The sequence below is a fragment of the Palaemon carinicauda genome, chromosome 12 (genome assembly GCF_036898095.1).
Source record: "Palaemon carinicauda isolate YSFRI2023 chromosome 12, ASM3689809v2, whole genome shotgun sequence".
Classification (NCBI taxonomy): Eukaryota; Metazoa; Arthropoda; class Malacostraca; order Decapoda; family Palaemonidae; genus Palaemon; species Palaemon carinicauda.
This window is the reverse complement of record NC_090736.1, coordinates 133,748,470-133,766,373: the sequence shown is the minus strand read 5'-3', so window position 1 is coordinate 133,766,373 and position 17,904 is coordinate 133,748,470. Positions and strand designations below refer to the sequence as shown.

Genomic DNA, 17,904 nt, shown 5'->3' with positions numbered 1-17,904 from the left:
AATGTATTGATTGTAGAACTGAATAATAATTTATTCGTTCAATCTTGTTCAGCTGAACGTAAATAATCTTGTGCTTAGCTTGTTTGAGATCTTTATTTAATTTTTTTTTCTCAATCTGTTTGGGGGTATTGAATGTAAGTATAATAATAATAATAATAATAATAATAATGATGATGATGATGATGATGATGATGATGATAATAATAGTTTTATTATTATCATTATTATTATTATTATTATTATTATTTTTATTATTATTGATATTATTATTATTATTATTATTATTATTATAATAATAATAATAATAATAATAATAATAATATTATTATTATTATTATTATTATTATTATTATTACAACAACAACAACAACAACAACAACAACAACAACAACAATAATAATAATAATAATAATAATAATAATAATAATAATAATAATAAACATCAACATAAAAAACTGGCAAAAAGCTTGGCAATGACACTCCAAGATCAGCAGGTCGAATGACACATCATATACCAAGCAAGCGAATCCGTGATACATACATCTCCTCCCTCACATGAATCATTTGATGTATCCCCCCTCCCCCCCCCTCAAACCTGCATAAACACCTAAAACTCCCCCCCCCCCCCCCCCGCATCTTTTGTTTTGCCTGTCTCATGCCATACGCTCACGGTTTTGTCTGACCTTTGGTCGTCCTTTGCGTATACCCCCTGACCTTTTCACGGGGTTTAATCAATAGCCTGGCGTATTTACGCTCGTCCTCGTGTTATTAAATAGCCTGGCGTTTATACGCTCGTCCTCGTGCTGTTAAATAGCCTGGCATTAATACGCTTTTCATCATGTTATTAAATAGCCTGGTTTTTATACCCTTGTCCTCGTATGATTAAATAGCCTGGCGTTTATACGCTTGTCCTTGTGTTATTAAACAGCCTGGCGTATTTACACTTGTCCTCGTGCTATTAAATTGCCTGGCGTTTATACGCTTGTCCTCGTGTTATAAAACAGCCTGGCGTTTATACGCTTGTCATCGTGTTATTAAATAGCCTGGTTTTTATACGCTTGTCCTCGTGTTATTAAATAGCCTGGCGTTAAAAGCTTGTCCTCGTGTTATTAAATAGCCTGGCGTTTATACGCTTGTCTTCGTGTTATTAAATAGCCTGGCGTTTATATGCTTGTCCTCGTGTTATTAAATAGCTTGGCGTTTATACGCTTGTCCTTGTGTTATTAGATAGCCTGGCGTTTATACGCTTGTCCTCGTGTTATTAAATTGCCAGGCGTTTATACGCTTGTCCTCGTGTTATTAAATAGCCTGGCGTTTATATGCTTGTCCTCGTGTTATTAAATAGCCTGGCGTTTATACGCTTGTCCTCGTGCTATTAAATTGCCTGGCGTTTATATGCTTATCCTCGTGTTACTAAATAGCCTGGCGTTTATACGCTTGTCCTCGTGTTATTAAATAGCCTGGCGTTTATATGCTTGTGCTCGTGTTATTAAATAGCCTGGCGTTTATACGCTTGTCCTAGTGTTATTAAATAGCCTGGTGTTTATATGCTTTTGCTCGTGTTATTAAATAGCCTGGCGTTTATACGCTCGTCCTCGTGCTGTTAAATAGCCTGGCATTAATACGGTTTTCATCGTGTTATTAAATAGCCTGGTTTTTATATGCTTGTCCTCGTATTATTAAATAGCCTGGCGTATATGCTTGTCCTCGTGTTATTAGCTTTTATACCCTTGTCCTCGTGTTATTAAATAGCCTGGCATTTATACGCTTGTCCTCCTGTTATTAAATAGCCTGGCGTTTATACGCTTATCCTCGTGTTATTAAATAGCCTGGCATTTATACGCTTGTCCTCTGGTTATTAAATAGCCTGGCGTATTTACGCTTGTCCTCGTGCTATCAAATTGCCTGGCGTTTATACGCTCGTCCTCGTGCTGTTAAATAGCCTGGCGTTTATACGCTTGTCCTCGTGTTATTAAATAGCCTGGTTTTTATACGCTTGTCCTCCTGTTATTAAATAGCCTGGCGTTTATAGCTTGTCCTCGTGTTATTAAATAGCATGGTTTTTATACGCTTGTCCTCGTGTTATTAAATAGCCTGGCATTAATACGCTTTTTCTCTTGTTATTAAATAGCCTGGTTTTTATACGCTTGTTCTCGTTTTATTAAATAGCCTGGCGTTTATATGCTTGTCCTCGTGTTATTAATAGCCTGGCGGTTATACGCTTTTCCTTGTGTTATTAAATAGCCTGGCGTTTATACGCTTGTCCTCGTGTTATTAGATAGCCTGGCGTATATGCTTGTCCTCGTGTTATTAGCTTTTATACCCTTGTCCTCGTATGATTAAATAGCCTGGCGTTTATACGCTTGTCCTTGTGTTATTAAACAGCCTGGCGTATTTACACTTGTCCTCGTGCTATTAAATTGCCTGGCGTTTATACGCTTGTCCTCGTGTTATAAAACAGCCTGGCGTTTATACGCTTGTCATCGTGTTATTAAATAGCCTGGTTTTTATACGCTTGTCCTCGTGTTATTAAATAGCCTGGCGTTAAAAGCTTGTCCTCGTGTTATTAAATAGCCTGGCGTTTATACGCTTGTCTTCGTGTTATTAGATAGCCTGGCATTTATACGCTTGTCCTCGTGTTATTAAATAGCCTGGCGTTTATACGCTTGTCCTCGTATTATTAAGTAGCCAGGCGTTTATACGCTTGTCCTCGTATTATTAAATAGCCTGGCTTTTATACGCTTGTCCTCGTGTTATTAGATAGCCTGGCGTTTATACGCTTGTCCTCGTATTATTAAGTAGCCAGGCTTTTATACGCTTGTCCTCGTATTATTAAATAGCCTGGCTTTTATTCGCTTGTCCTCGTGTTATTAAATAGCTTGGCGTTTATACGCTTGTCCTCGTATTATTAAATAGCCTGGGGTTTATACGCTTGTCCTCGTATTATTAAATAGCCTGGCTTTTATACGCTTGTCCTCGTGTGATTAAATAGCCTGGGGTTTATACGCTTGTCCTCGTGTTATTAGATAGCCCGGCATTTATACGCTTGTCCTCGTATTATTAAATAGCCTGGCTTTTATTCGCTTGTCCTCGTGTTATTAAATAGCTTGGCGTTTATACGCTTGTCCTCGTATTATTAAGTAGCCAGGCGTTTATACGCTTGTCCTCGTGTTATTAAATAGTCAGGCGTTTATACGCTTGTCCTCGTGTTATTAAATAGCCTGGCTTTTATACGCTTGTCCTCGTATTATTAAATAGCCAGGCGTTTATACGCTTGTCCTCGTGTTATTAAATAGTCAGGCGTTTATACGCTTGTCCTCGTGTTATTAAATAGCCTGGCTTTTATACGCTTGTCCTCGTATTATTAAATAGCCAGGCGTTTATACGCTTGTCCTCGTATTATTAAGTAGCCAGGCGTTTATACGCTTGTCCTCGTGTTATTAAATAGCCAGGCGTTTATACGCTTGTCCTCGTGTTATTAGATAGCCCGGCGTTTATACGCTTATCCTCGTGTTATTAAATAGCCTGGCGTTTATACGCTTGTCCTCGTATTATTAAGTAGCCAGGCGTTTATACGCTTGTCCTCGTGTTATTAAATAGCCTGGCGTTTATACGCTTGTCCTCGTATTATTAAGTAGCCAGGCTTTTATACGCTTGTCCTCGTATTATTAAATAGCCTGGCTTTTATTCGCTTGTCCTCGTGTTATTAAATAGCTTGGCGTTTATACGCTTGTCCTCGTGTTATTAAATAGCCTGGGGTTTATACGCTTGTCCTCTTATTATTAAATAGCCTGGCTTTTATACGCTTGTCCTCGTGTGACTAAATAGCCTGGGGTTTATACGCTTGTCCTCGTGTTATTAAATAGCCTGACGTTTATTGTCCTTGTATTATTAAATAGCCTGGCTTTTATATGCTTGTCCTCGTGTGATTAAATAGCCTGGCGTTTATATGCTTGTCCTCGTGTTATTAAATAGCTTGGGGTTTATACGCTTGTCCTCGTATTATTAAATAGCCTGGCTTTTATACGCTTGTTCTCGTGTTATTAAATAGCCTGGCGTTCATACGCTTGTCCTTGTGTTATTAAATAGCCTGGCGTTTATACGCTTGTCCTCGTGTTAATAGATATCCTGGCATTTATACGCTTGTCCTTGTGTGATTAAATAGCCTGGCGTTTATACGCTTGTCCTCGTGTTAATAAATAGCCTGGCGTTTATACGCTTGTCCTCGTATTATTAAGTAGTCAGGCGTTTATACGCTTGTCCTCGTATTATTAAATAGCCTGGCTTTTATACGCTTGTCCTCGTGTTATTAAATAGCTTGGCGTTTATACGCTTGTCCTCGTGTTATTAAATAGCCTGGCGTTTATACGCTTGTCCTCGTATTATTAAATAGCCTGGCTTTTATACGCTTGTCCTCGTGTGATTAAATAGCCTGGCGTTTATACGCTTGTCCTCGTGTTATTAAATAGCCTGGCGTTTATTGTCCTCGTATTATTAAATAGCCTGGCTTTTATACGCTTGTTCTCGTGTGATTAAATAGCCTGGCGTTTATACGCTTGTCCTCGTGTTATTAAATAGCCTGGCGTTTATTGTCCTCGTATTATTAAATAGCCTGGCTTTTATACGCTTGTTCTCGTGTGATTAAATAGCCTGGCGTTTATACGCTTGTCCTCGTGTTATTAAATAGCCTGGCGTTTATACGCTTGTCCTCGTGTTATTAAATAGCCTGGCGTTTATACGCTTGTCCTCGTATTATTAAGTAGCCAGGCTTTTATACGCTTGTCCTCGTATTATTAAATAGCCTGGCTTTTATTCGCTTGTCCTCGTGTTATTAAATAGCTTGGCGTTTATACGCTTGTCCTCGTGTTATTAAATAGTCAGGCGTTTATACGCTTGTCCTCGTGTTATTAAATAGCCTGGCTTTTATACGCTTGTCCTCGTATTATTAAATAGCCAGGCGTTTATACGCTTGTCCTCGTATTATTAAGTAGCCAGGCGTTTATACGCTTGTCCTCGTGTTATTAAATAGCCAGGCGTTTATACGCTTGTCCTCGTGTTATTAGATAGCCCGGCGTTTATACGCTTATCCTCGTGTTATTAAATAGCCTGGCGTTTATACGCTTGTCCTCGTATTATTAAGTAGCCAGGCGTTTATACGCTTGTCCTCGTGTTATTAAATAGCCTGGCGTTTATACGCTTGTCCTCGTATTATTAAGTAGCCAGGCTTTTATACGCTTGTCCTCGTATTATTAAATAGCCTGGCTTTTATTCGCTTGTCCTCGTGTTATTAAATAGCTTGGCGTTTATACGCTTGTCCTCGTGTTATTAAATAGCCTGGGGTTTATACGCTTGTCCTCTTATTATTAAATAGCCTGGCTTTTATACGCTTGTCCTCGTGTGACTAAATAGCCTGGGGTTTATACGCTTGTCCTCGTGTTATTAAATAGCCTGACGTTTATTGTCCTTGTATTATTAAATAGCCTGGCTTTTATATGCTTGTCCTCGTGTGATTAAATAGCCTGGCGTTTATATGCTTGTCCTCGTGTTATTAAATAGCTTGGGGTTTATACGCTTGTCCTCGTATTATTAAATAGCCTGGCTTTTATACGCTTGTTCTCGTGTTATTAAATAGCCTGGCGTTCATACGCTTGTCCTTGTGTTATTAAATAGCCTGGCGTTTGTACGCTTGTCCTCGTGTTAATAGATATCCTGGCATTTATACGCTTGTCCTTGTGTGATTAAATAGCCTGGCGTTTATACGCTTGTCCTCGTGTTAATAAATAGCCTGGCGTTTATACGCTTGTCCTCGTATTATTAAGTAGTCAGGCGTTTATACGCTTGTCCTCGTATTATTAAATAGCCTGGCTTTTATACGCTTGTCCTCGTGTTATTAAATAGCTTGGCGTTTATACGCTTGTCCTCGTGTTATTAAATAGCCTGGCGTTTATACGCTTGTCCTCGTATTATTAAATAGCCTGGCTTTTATACGCTTGTCCTCGTGTGATTAAATAGCCTGGCGTTTATACGCTTGTCCTCGTGTTATTAAATAGCCTGGCGTTTATTGTCCTCGTATTATTAAATAGCCTGGCTTTTATACGCTTGTTCTCGTGTGATTAAATAGCCTGGCGTTTATACGCTTGTCCTCGTGTTATTAAATAGCCTGGCGTTTATTGTCCTCGTATTATTAAATAGCCTGGCTTTTATACGCTTGTTCTCGTGTGATTAAATAGCCTGGCGTTTATACGCTTGTCCTCGTGTTATTAAATAGCCTGGCGTTTATACGCTTGTCCTCGTGTTATTAAATAGCCTGGCGTTTATACGCTTGTCCTCGTATTATTAAGTAGCCAGGCTTTTATACGCTTGTCCTCGTATTATTAAATAGCCTGGCTTTTATTCGCTTGTCCTCGTGTTATTAAATAGCTTGGCGTTTATACGCTTGTCCTCGTGTTATTAAATAGCCTGGGGTTTATACGCTTGTCCTCGTATTATTAAATAGCCTGGCTTTTATACGCTTGTCCTCGTGTGATTAAATAGCCAGGGGTTTATACGCTTGTCCTCGTGTTATTAAATAGCCTGACGTTTATTGTCCTTGTATTATTAAATAGCCTGGCTTTTATATGCTTGTCCTCGTGTGATTAAATAGCCTGGCGTTTATATGCTTGTCCTTGTGTTATTAAATAGCTTGGGGTTTATACACTTGTCCTCGTATTATTAAATAGCCTGGCTTTTATACGCTTGTTCTCGTGTTATTAAATAGCCTGGCGTTTATACGCTTGTCCTTGTGTTATTAAATAGCCTGGCGTTTATACGCTTGTCCTCGTGTTAATAAATATCCTGGCATTTATACGCTTGTCCTCGTGTGATTAAATAGCCTGGCGTTTATACGCTTGTCCTCGTGTTAATAAATAGCCTGGCGTTTATACGCTTGTCCTCGTATTATTAAATAGCCTGGCTTTTATACGCTTGTCCTCGTGTTATTAAATAGCTTGGCGTTTATACGCTTGTCCTCGTGTTATTAAATAGCCTGGCGTTTATACGCTTGTCCTCGTATTATTAAATAGCCTGGCTTTTATACGCTTGTCCTCGTGTTATTAAATAGCCTGGCGTTTATTGTCCTCGTATTATTAAATAGCCTGGCTTTTATACGCTTGTTCTCGTGTGATTAAATAGCCTGGCTTTTATACGCTTGTTCTCGTGTGATTAAATAGCCTGGCGTTTATACGCTTGTCCTCGTGTTATTAAATAGCCTGGCGTTTATTGTCCTCGTATTATTAAATAGCCTGGCTTTTATACGCGTGTTCTCGTGTGATTAAATAGCCTGGCGTTTATACGCTTGTCCTCGTGTTATTAAATAGCCTGGCGTTTATACGCTTGTCCTCGTGTTATTAAATAGCCTGGCGTTTATACGCTTGTTGTTTATTTAAAAGCATTGCGTTTATACGCTTGTCCACGTTCTGTTGAATTACAAATTATCCCCACCTTCCCTCGGATGGGAAAATTTCTTATTATGTGGTGGTTTTTTTTATTCAAATATATGAATAAATTGGTTGAATGGACACTTGGGTGGGTTTGGTTTTCCCTTTTGCCTTGTGTATAGATGTGGTATTTGCTTTTATCAATATTACATATACTTTTGAGTTTTTTCAACATATATATGTATGTGTATATATATTTATATATATATATATATATATATATATATATATATATATATATATATATATATATATATATATATATATTTGTGTGTGTGTGTTTGTGTGTGTGTGTACATGTAGATAAGTTTCTTTTTGATCATATAAGTTAATTAAATGCCTCCTAGCTCTCCACTTCTGCTTAAAATGGAAATTTTTCTAAGTCATCCTGTAAATCGAATTAACTTTTCCATATGTTTGATCATAATATTAAAATTCTCAAAACTCCAATCAGCAAATAAAATGACAGAAAAGAGTGTTTTTGTGTCTGCTACAAATTACCTTAGCCAAAGAAATTACATCTTTACTTGTGTTTGTTTGTTTATTTATTCGTCTGTTAGCAGGATTACTTCAAAACCCCTTGCTGTATCTTCACTAAAACTGCTTGACGGATTTTCACCAAATTATCACAACGGATAGGTGATAGGTGATCTGGATCAAGATTGCAATTCTGGCTTCTGCTGAAATAAAGATTATTATTATTATTATTATTATTATTATTATTATTTTTATTATTATTATTGTTTTTATGATAGATTGGATTCATTCAGTCAACACATGAAAATTGGAGTGCTTGGTCCGTAGACTTGAGTGAAATGTTGATAATCTTCATTGGCGGAGGACTGAAATTTCTGATTGCTCTTTTTGTTGTTGTAGTTATTATTATTATTATTATTATTATTATTATTATTATTATTATTATTGTTTTCGGTGTTATTATTATTATTATTATTATTATTATTATTATTATTATTAATTTTGGTATAAATTTTTAATGGCCGACATTCCTTTATAATTTCCCCCAATGGAGATTAAATTAAGAAATATCATATTATCATATTACGATTTTTAGCATATAACAGAAAACAACTTTCTCTATTCTGAAAATGTCAATTTATATATACTGAGAGCTTTAATGGGCAAGATAAAAAACTATTGGCTCTTTTTGGAAAAGAAATTGATATATTTTGTTTTTCTATATGATGAGGAAACACTAAATTCATTCATGGGCATATCAAGGTCTTCCTCAGCTTCAGGTATATCAATCAAATTATTCCCTTTATATCTCCTGTTCATACATACATATACCAAAGGCACTTCCCCCAATTTTGGGGGGTAGCCGACATCAACAATGAAACAAAACAAAAAGGGGACCTCTACTCTCTACGTTCCTTCAGCCTAACCAGGGACTCAACCGAGTTCAGCTGGTACTGCTAGGGTGCCACAGCCCAACCTATCTCCTGTTCATGACCTCACTAAAGTGTTCCATCCAACATTGCATTTTTTCATCTTTTGTTGTTATAACAGATCTATATCTCTTTTTGATGAGTATATGCTTCTTCTTCTTTGCCCCAGTCGAGATTTCATTAATAATTCTATGAGCAATTCTTACACCATAGCCACTTCCAGAATTCATAGCTTTGTCAGCCTCGTCTGCTTTACTGTCTAAAAATTCTTCATTAATAATTCTAAGAGCAATTCTTACACCATAGCCACTTCCAGAATTCATAGCTTTGTCAGCCTCATCTGCTTTACTGTCTAAATATTCTCTCCAGTCTTTCCTGGCTTTTCTTTTGACCTCACTATCAATTCTGGAATACTTAGCATGCTCTACCTTGTAATTGCAATCTCTTGAGTTCTTTTAAGAATAGCTTCGACTTCAAACACACTGAATTCATTCATGGGCACATCAAGATCTTCATCAGCTTCAGGCATATCAATCAAACTATTCCCTTCATACCTCCTATTCATAACCTCACTAAAGTGTTCCATCCAACGTTGCCTTTCTTCATCTTCTTTTGTTATAAAAGATCCATCTCTCTTTGATGGTTATATGCTTCTCTTTTTACAAAAGTAGAGGAAAAATTCCGGGATTCATTTTACGAATCATCTGAGAGTAATTATCTTTACTGTTTGAAGACCCATTGAAAGCTTCATTTCACTTGTTGAAAATAGATCCAATTTCTCTTCCTTTGAAGAGTCTCTTGGACTGAGAAATTGTAAAAAGAAAAAAAGTGTTGTTTCTCGACGTCAGAGAATAATCTTCCCTTCAAAGAAACCGTCTCCTTGAATAATAAGAAAAGTATGTTTCCCTTTTCGTCTCTTGTTCTGTAATCTTCAATAGTAATCTTATTGTATGAAGAATAATAATGGTTCTCTTGTTAGAATCCCTAACTGAATGGTAGTATTGTTTCTGATCCTGTCTGCCAGTTTTAAAAGTGTAGAGGTTACTATTATTATTACTACTACTAGGTAAGCTACAAGTCTAGCAGGATGCTATGCCCCAGGGCTTCAGCAGGGAAAATAGCCCAGTGAGGAAAGGGAATAAGGAAACGGATAGAATACTGTGCCTGAGTGTACCCTCAGGCAAGAGAATTCTAAACCAAAACAGATGAAGACCATGGAACAGAGGCTATGGCACTAGCAAGACTAGAGAACAATAGCTCTCCTAGAAGAGGTGCTTTTCATAGCTAAAAAGTCTCTTCTACCCTTACCAAGAGGAAAGTAGCCACTGAACAATTACAGAGCAGTAGTTAATCTTTTGAGTGAGGAAGAATTGTTCGGTTATCTCAGAGTTGTCAGGTGTATAAGGAAAGAGGAGAATATGTAAAGAATAGGCCAGACTATTCGTTATATGAGTAGGCAAAGGAAAAATTAGCCGTAATCAAAGAGAAGGATCCAATGTAATACTATCCGGCCAGCTAGAGGAACCAATAACTCCCTAGCGGTAGGATCTCAAATGGTGCCTGATGCCTTGGCCAACATACTGCCTGAACAATGGATTCGTAGGATACCTCAGTACTTACTTCATCATCATCATCATCATCATCATCATTTCAGCCTTCAAAAGTCCTTTGTTGGATGTAGGCCTTCCCCAGATTTCTCCACAGACTTCTATCGGAAGCTATTCTGTGCCACTGTTGCTTATGTTGGTCTAAGTCATCTCGCCAGCGGGTTTTTTTGTCTTCCTCGGTTTCTTGTGTATCCTCGGGGTGTCCAGAAGGTTGTTCGTGATGTCCATCGGTTGTCTGTCATCCTGGCAATGTGCCCCGCCCAGTTCCATTTGAGCTTGCTAATGGTTTCAAGGATATCCATTACTTTAGTTTTTTGACGTATCCATTTAGCTGTTTTTCTATCCTTCCATGTTAGATTTAGCATAATTCTCTCATGTGCCCTCTGCATTGTTCGTAATTTAAGGGAAAGCTTTTTTGTTAGATTCCAAGTTTCGGCGCCATAGGTGACAGTACTTACTTAGAAGACGAATAAGCACACGCATTGGCCCCTCTCCACCCAATTAAGATCTGGAGGTGCAAGGCTTTGGCCCTTTCTTCTACCAATGTGAGATGTAAGCAAGGGATATGGTAGCCTACTGGAAACGTGTTTGTCTAACGATCTGCTAGACTGGGGTTCGATACCCGCTCAAGCTTGATAGTTTTTTTTATAGTGTCTGCAGCTCAACCATCCTTGTGAGCTAAGGATGGGTAGTTCAAGAGAGCCTATCATTTTGCCTGTTGAGTCATCAGCAGCCATTGCCTGGATCTCCCCGGTCCATTCATGAGTGACCTTTAAACCAGCACCTCTCCATTTACATGATACCTAGTAGAGTAGTGGTTCCCAACCTGGGGGAAATATCCCCCTGGGGGGGAAATTTGAAGCTACCAGGGGGGAAATAATTACACTACCTACTAACTAAAAAAATATCAGGTGATAAAGCTAGCCCTGATATTGATACACTGGTGCACAAGAAGCAGCCTCAACCTTCTCACTAATTCAATTTTGAAGTAGAAGAATAAACAAAAGTCCTTTTATTTTGCTACTAGCCGCTCTCCATATACTGATAAACAAATAGTTACAGAGTAAAATGGATAGAGAGCGGTTAGTAAAAACTAACCGCATAGCCCTATATTGATAAACAAATAGTTACAGAGTAAAATGGATAGAGAGCAGTTAGTAACAACTAACCTCATAGCTCTATGGCTATATGGTTAGTTTTTACTAACCGCTCTCTATCCATTTTACTCTGTAACTATTTGTAGTTACAGAGTAAAATGGATAGAGAGCGGTTAGTAACAACTAACCTCATAGCTCTATGGCTATGCGGTTAGTTGTTACTAACCGCTCTCTATCCATTTTATTCTGTAACTATATGTTTATCAGTATATTTGTATAACGGAAAAATAAATTAGTAAGTCGTCACGGTGTGTTTCAACTACTCTTTCCCTCATACACAAGAAGGGGGAAATCTGGAGGGTTGCACTGGGTGCAGGGGGGAAATGACAGGAAAAAGGTTGGGAACCACTGTAGTAGAGAAAGACAATAATAATTTTTTCCACCCAAGTGAGACCTGTAGGGTCCAGTTAATGCCCCCTCTCGACCCAATACCAAGTTAGACCTAGAATGTATCCAACTTATTTTTGTGAGTGGAAACCTCGTACATTTATTTGTGTGAATAGAGCATCATTTGCAAGAACGGTATTTACCTGGGTTGTGTTGACCTGTAGGTAACGTCCTGGGGTTCGAGTCCCACTCAATCTCGTTAGTTCCTTTGGTTGCTGCAACCTTGCTATCCTTGTGAGCTAAGGATGGGGCGTCTGGGGAGCCTATAGGTCCAACTGGTGAGTCATCAGCAGCCATTGCTTGGCCTTCCTTGGGTGGAGAGGGGTCTTTGGTGCTGGTCATATGTGTATATGGTCAGTTTCTAAGGAATTGTCCTGCTTGATAGGGCAATGTCACTGTCCCTTGCCGCTGCCATTCATGAGTGGCCTTTAAACCTTTAAAAATACTGAATTTTTCCCATAAAATGTCCCACAGGTGAGCTATTATCTGCACAGAAAGGTGCAGAGCTGCAGGGACAGAATAGCTAAGTCTCCTGGCCTCCCTGTCTATGAGAAATCCAGTGTCTGAGAGCCAGGGAAAGTATTCAGGAGAGAAAATAATGGGGCAGACCCACCCACGCTTTCTATTGAGTAGTAGATTTTTATATGTTAAGATGGCGTCCATTTTCTGGATAATATTTACCCGGATTAGGTCAGTTAAGAATCTTCCGTATGTAATATAAAGCAAGTGTGGGTCTCTCTCTCTCTCTCTCTCTCTCTCTCTCTCTCTCTCTGTATATATATATATATATATATATATATATAGTATATGTATATATATACAGTATATATATATATATATATATATATATATATATATATATATATATATATATATATACACACACTCACACACACATATATATAAGCACAATATTTTATCTTGATTCTCCTCCTCTTGTTATTTTGAAGTTTTTAAAGTATATATATATATATATATATATATTTATATATATATATAAAAGTTTTATTTTGATGTTATTATTATTCATAAACTCCTTGTAGTTCATTTCTATATTTCCTTTCCTCACTGGGCTACATTCCCTGTTGGAGCCCTTGGGCTTATAGCATCCTGCTTTTCCAACTAAGGTTGTAGCTTAGCAAGTAATAATAATAATAACAATCATTCCTCACGTAAGAATTACCACTTAGTAAGGAACTTATAAATTGACCCTATATGATAAATATAATATATAACAAAGCCACTGATATTAAAAGAATAAACTTGTTTACCGCGTCAATATATAATAATAATAATAATAATAATAATAATAATAATAATAATAATAATAATAATAATAATAATAATAATAATAATAAAAACGAATGCATTGATTTGTGTCTAATGCTCTCCGCCAGTGAAGTTATCGCGAATGAGAGAAACTGGCAACTGGAGACGGCCACCGTTCCAGCAGCCCCTGGAGTCTCTCTCGACACTGTTCCAGAGTGCCAGCCAGTGTGCGCTGGACTGTGTTGGGGCCTGTACGTTCTTCACCTCCGTCGTGCGAACGTATGGAAGTGCGCAAACCGCCGCCAGTCGATAAGGTCAGCATTTATAAAGGCTGTCAATCGAAACGTTTCCCTGGATGTGGTTCGCAATACGAAACGTTTTCGGAGCTGTCCTCGGATACGTCTTTCGTGGATCACGCTCTCCAGGGTTTAGGAGTGCATGTGTTGGTTGGACACAGACGGAAGAGAACTGCAGTGGGACGTATTGTGTGTGGAAGATAAAAGAGAAAATTGCGAGTTTGTGGTGCTTTGTTTTCCATTAATACGATTAATACGATTGATATTAGTCTCTCATCTATACCCTTTTTTTTTTAATGTCTTCCAAAACGTGTTTTGATGATCCTGTATTCATAAATTGATACGTGCATGTATTTGCGTGTATGATCTTTATGTACCTTTTTATTATGAATGTTGTTCGTATTTATGTGGATATACAAATCATCTTATTTATCTATAATTTGTTTATAAATACGCAGACGGATATTTTTTTTATGAATAAGGTTCGTATTTATATGGATATACAAATCATCTTATTTATTTATAAATACGCAGACGAATACCTTTTTTTTATTGTGAATAACGTTCGTATTTATATGAATATACAAATCATCGTATTTATTTATAAATACGTAGACGGATATCTTTTTTTATTATGAATAATGTTCGTGTCTTTATAAAGTACATATCATCTTATATCATGTATTTATAAATACGCAGATGGATATTTTTTTTTATTATGAATAAGGTTCGTATTTATATGGATATACAAATCATCTTATTTATTTATAAATACGCAGACAGAAACGACCACACGTATTGAAAAATACACTATCTCTCTCTTTTGAGTATTAAATGATCTTATTTATTTATAAATACGCAGACAGAAACGACCACGCGTATTAGAAAATACATTCTCTCTCTCTCTCTCTCTCTCTCTCTCTCTCTCTCACACACACACAGTCGGAAACATTTCTACTGTATACACATACTTCTGGCAAGACTATTTAAGACAGAACTCTCTCTCTCTCTCTCTCTCTCTCTCTCTCTCTCTCTCACAAACACACAGTTGGAAACCTTTCTACTGTGTACACATACTTCTGGCAAGACTATTTAAGACAGAACTCTCTCTCTCTCTCTCTCTCTCTCTCTCTCTCTCTCTCTCACACACACACAGTTGGAAACCTTTCTACTGTATACACATACTTCTGGCAAGACTATTTAAGACAGAACTCTCTCTCTCTCTCTCTCTCTCTCTCTCTCTCTCTCACAGTTGGAAGCCTTTCTACTGTATACACATACTTCTGGCAAGACTATTTAAGACAGAACTCTCTCTCTCTCTCTCTCTCCTCTCTCTCTCTCTCTCTCACAGTTGGAAGCCTTTCTACTGTATACACATACTTCTGGCAAGACTATTTAAGACAGAACTCTCTCTCTCTCTCTCTCTCTCTCTCTCTCTCTCTCTCACACACAGTTGGAAACCTTTCTACTGTATATACATACTTCTGGCAAGACTATTTAAGACAGAACTCTCTCTCTCTCTCTCTCTCTCTCTCTCTCACACACACACACACAGTTGAAAACCTTTTTACTGTGTACACATACTTCTGGCAAGACTATTTAAGACAGAACTCTCTCTCTCTCTCTCTCTCTCTCTCTCTCTCTCTCGTGTTAATACATAATTTATGAACCCGTTTTAACAGCTCTCAAACATAGCAGTGAAAGAAAATAAGTAAGAACACTTTCTCTCTTGTTTATCCAATATTTTATGGTTCCAATCTTACCCTGGTTATTGATTTGTGATTTAAATCGTGATTTACTGTTATTTGTTGGTGATTATCCGGTTATTTATATTGTCAATACCCTTTAGGAGTAAATATCAAAAGGGATTCATGGAAGGGGATTTATTAAAGTAAGGATTTATAAAGATTTAAAGTAAGGAGTTATAAAATGGTATTTATTAAAGTAAGGATTTATAAAGATTTAAAGTAAGGAGTTATAAAATGGTATTTATTAAAGTAAGGATTTATAAAAAGGGATTTATTAAAGTAAGGATTAATAAGAAGGGATTTATTAAGGTAAGGATTAATAAAAAGGGATTTATTAAAGTAAGGATTAATAAAAAGGGATTTATTAAAGTAGTGATTAATAAAAAGGGATTTGTTAAAGTAAGGATTTATAAAAAGGTATTTATTAAAATAAGGATTAATTAAAAGGGATTTATTAAAGTAAGGATTAATAAGAAGGTATTTATTAAAGTAAGGATTAATATAAAGGGATTTATTAAAGTAAGGATTTATAAAGATTTAAAGTAAGGATTTATAAAAAGGTATTTATTAAAGTAAGGATTAATAAAAAGGGATTTATTAATGTAAGGGTTAATAGAAAGGGATTTATTAAAGTAAAGATTTATAAAGATTTAAAGTAAGGATTTATAAAAAGGTATTTATTAAAGTAAGGATTAATAAAAAGGGATTTATTAAAGTAAGGATTGATAAAAAGGGATTTATTAAAGTAAGGATTAATAAAAAGGGATTTATTAAATTAAGGATTTATAAAAAAGGGATTTATTAAAGTAAGGATTTATAAAAAGGGATTTATTAAAGTAAGGATTAATAAGAAGGGATTTGTTAAAGTAAGGGTTAATAAAAAGGGATTTATAAAAAGGGATTTATTAAAGTAAGGATTAATAAAAAGGGATTTATTAAAGTAAGTATTTATAAAAGGGATTTATTAAAGTAAGGACTAATAAAAAGGGATTTATTAAAGTAAGGATTTATAAAAAGGTATTTATTGAAGTAAGGATTTATAAAAAGGGATTTATTAAAGTAAGGATTAATAAAAAGGGATTTATTAAAGTAAGGATTAATAAAAAGGGATTTATTAATGTAAGGATTTATAAAAAGGTATTTATTGAAGTAAGGATTTTTAAAAAGGTATTTATTAAAGTAAGGATTAATAAAAGGGGATTTATTAAAGTAAGGATTTATAAAAAGGGATTTATTAAAGTAAGGTTTAATAAAAAGGGATTTATTAAAGTAAGGATTAATAAAATGGGATTTATTAAAGTAAGGATTAATAAAAAGGGATTTAATAAACTAGTGAACTAATGATATATAAAAGGATTTATTAAACTAGGGATTTATGAAAGGATTTATTAAACTAGGGATTTATGGAAGGATTTATTAAACTAGGGAATTGTGGGAAAATATATTGAACTACGGATTTATGGAAAGGGATTCATTAAACTAGGAATTTATAGAGAAATTTATTAGCTTAGGGATTTATGGAAGAATTTATTAAGATAGGGATTTATTATACTAGGGATTTATGGAAGAATTTATTAAGATAGGGATTTATTAAACTAGGGATTTATGGAAGAATTTATTAAGATAGGGATTTATTAAACAAGGGATTTATGGAAGAATTTATTGAGCTAGGGATTTATTAAACTTGGGATTTATGGAAGAATTTATTAAGCTAGGGATTTATTAAACTTGGGATTTATGGAAGAATTTATTAAGCTAGGGATTTATTAAACTTGGGATTTATGGAAGAATTTATTAAGATAGGGATTTATTAAACTAGGAATTTATGGAAGAATTTATTAAGATAGGGATTTATTAAACTAGGAATTTATGGAAGAATTTATCAAGATAGGAATTTATTAAACTAGAGATTTATGGAAGAATTTATTAAGCTAGAGATTTATTAAACTATGGATTTATGGAAGAATTTATCAATATAGGGATTTATTAAACTATGGATTTATGGAAGAAATTATTAAGCTAGGGATTTATTAAACTAGGGATTTATGGAAAAATTTATTAGGCTAGGGATTTACTATACTAGGGATTTATGGAAGAATTAATTAAGATAGGGATTTATTAAACTAGGGATTTATGTAAGAATTAATTAAGATAGGGATTTATTAAACTAGGGATTTATGGAAGAATTCATCAAGCTAGGGATTTATGAAAGAATTTGATAAACTATGGATTAATTAAACTATAGATTTATAGAAAGGGATTTATTAAACTAGAGATTTATGGAATAGTTTGTTAAGCTAAGGATTTATTAAACCAGGGCATCATAGAAAGGGATTAATTGAACTATAGATTTGTGGGAAGGGATTTATTGAATTATGGATTTATGTGAAGGAATTATTAACTAGGGACTTATGGAAGGATTTCTTGCGCTAGGGATTTATGGAAGGATTTACTAAACTAGGGATTTGTGAAAGGATTCATTAAACTAGAGATTTTTCTAAGTATTCATTGAACTTGGGATTTATGAAAGGATTTATTATACTAGGGATTTATGGAAGG

At 35.6% G+C, this 17,904-nt stretch overlaps 1 protein-coding gene across 1 annotated transcript in view; it reads left to right on the top strand.

Annotated features, from left to right (window-relative positions):
• LOC137651060 (uncharacterized) overlaps nucleotides 1-13,614 on the top strand; it is a 47,881-nt gene extending 34,267 nt beyond the window's left edge. Inside the window, exon 3 of the mRNA XM_068384198.1 lies at nucleotides 13,430-13,614. Coding sequence (XP_068240299.1) covers nucleotides 13,430-13,614 — 185 coding nt within the window. The remainder of the gene's footprint in view (nucleotides 1-13,429) is intronic.
• The last annotated feature ends 4,290 nt before the right edge of the window (nucleotides 13,615-17,904 follow it).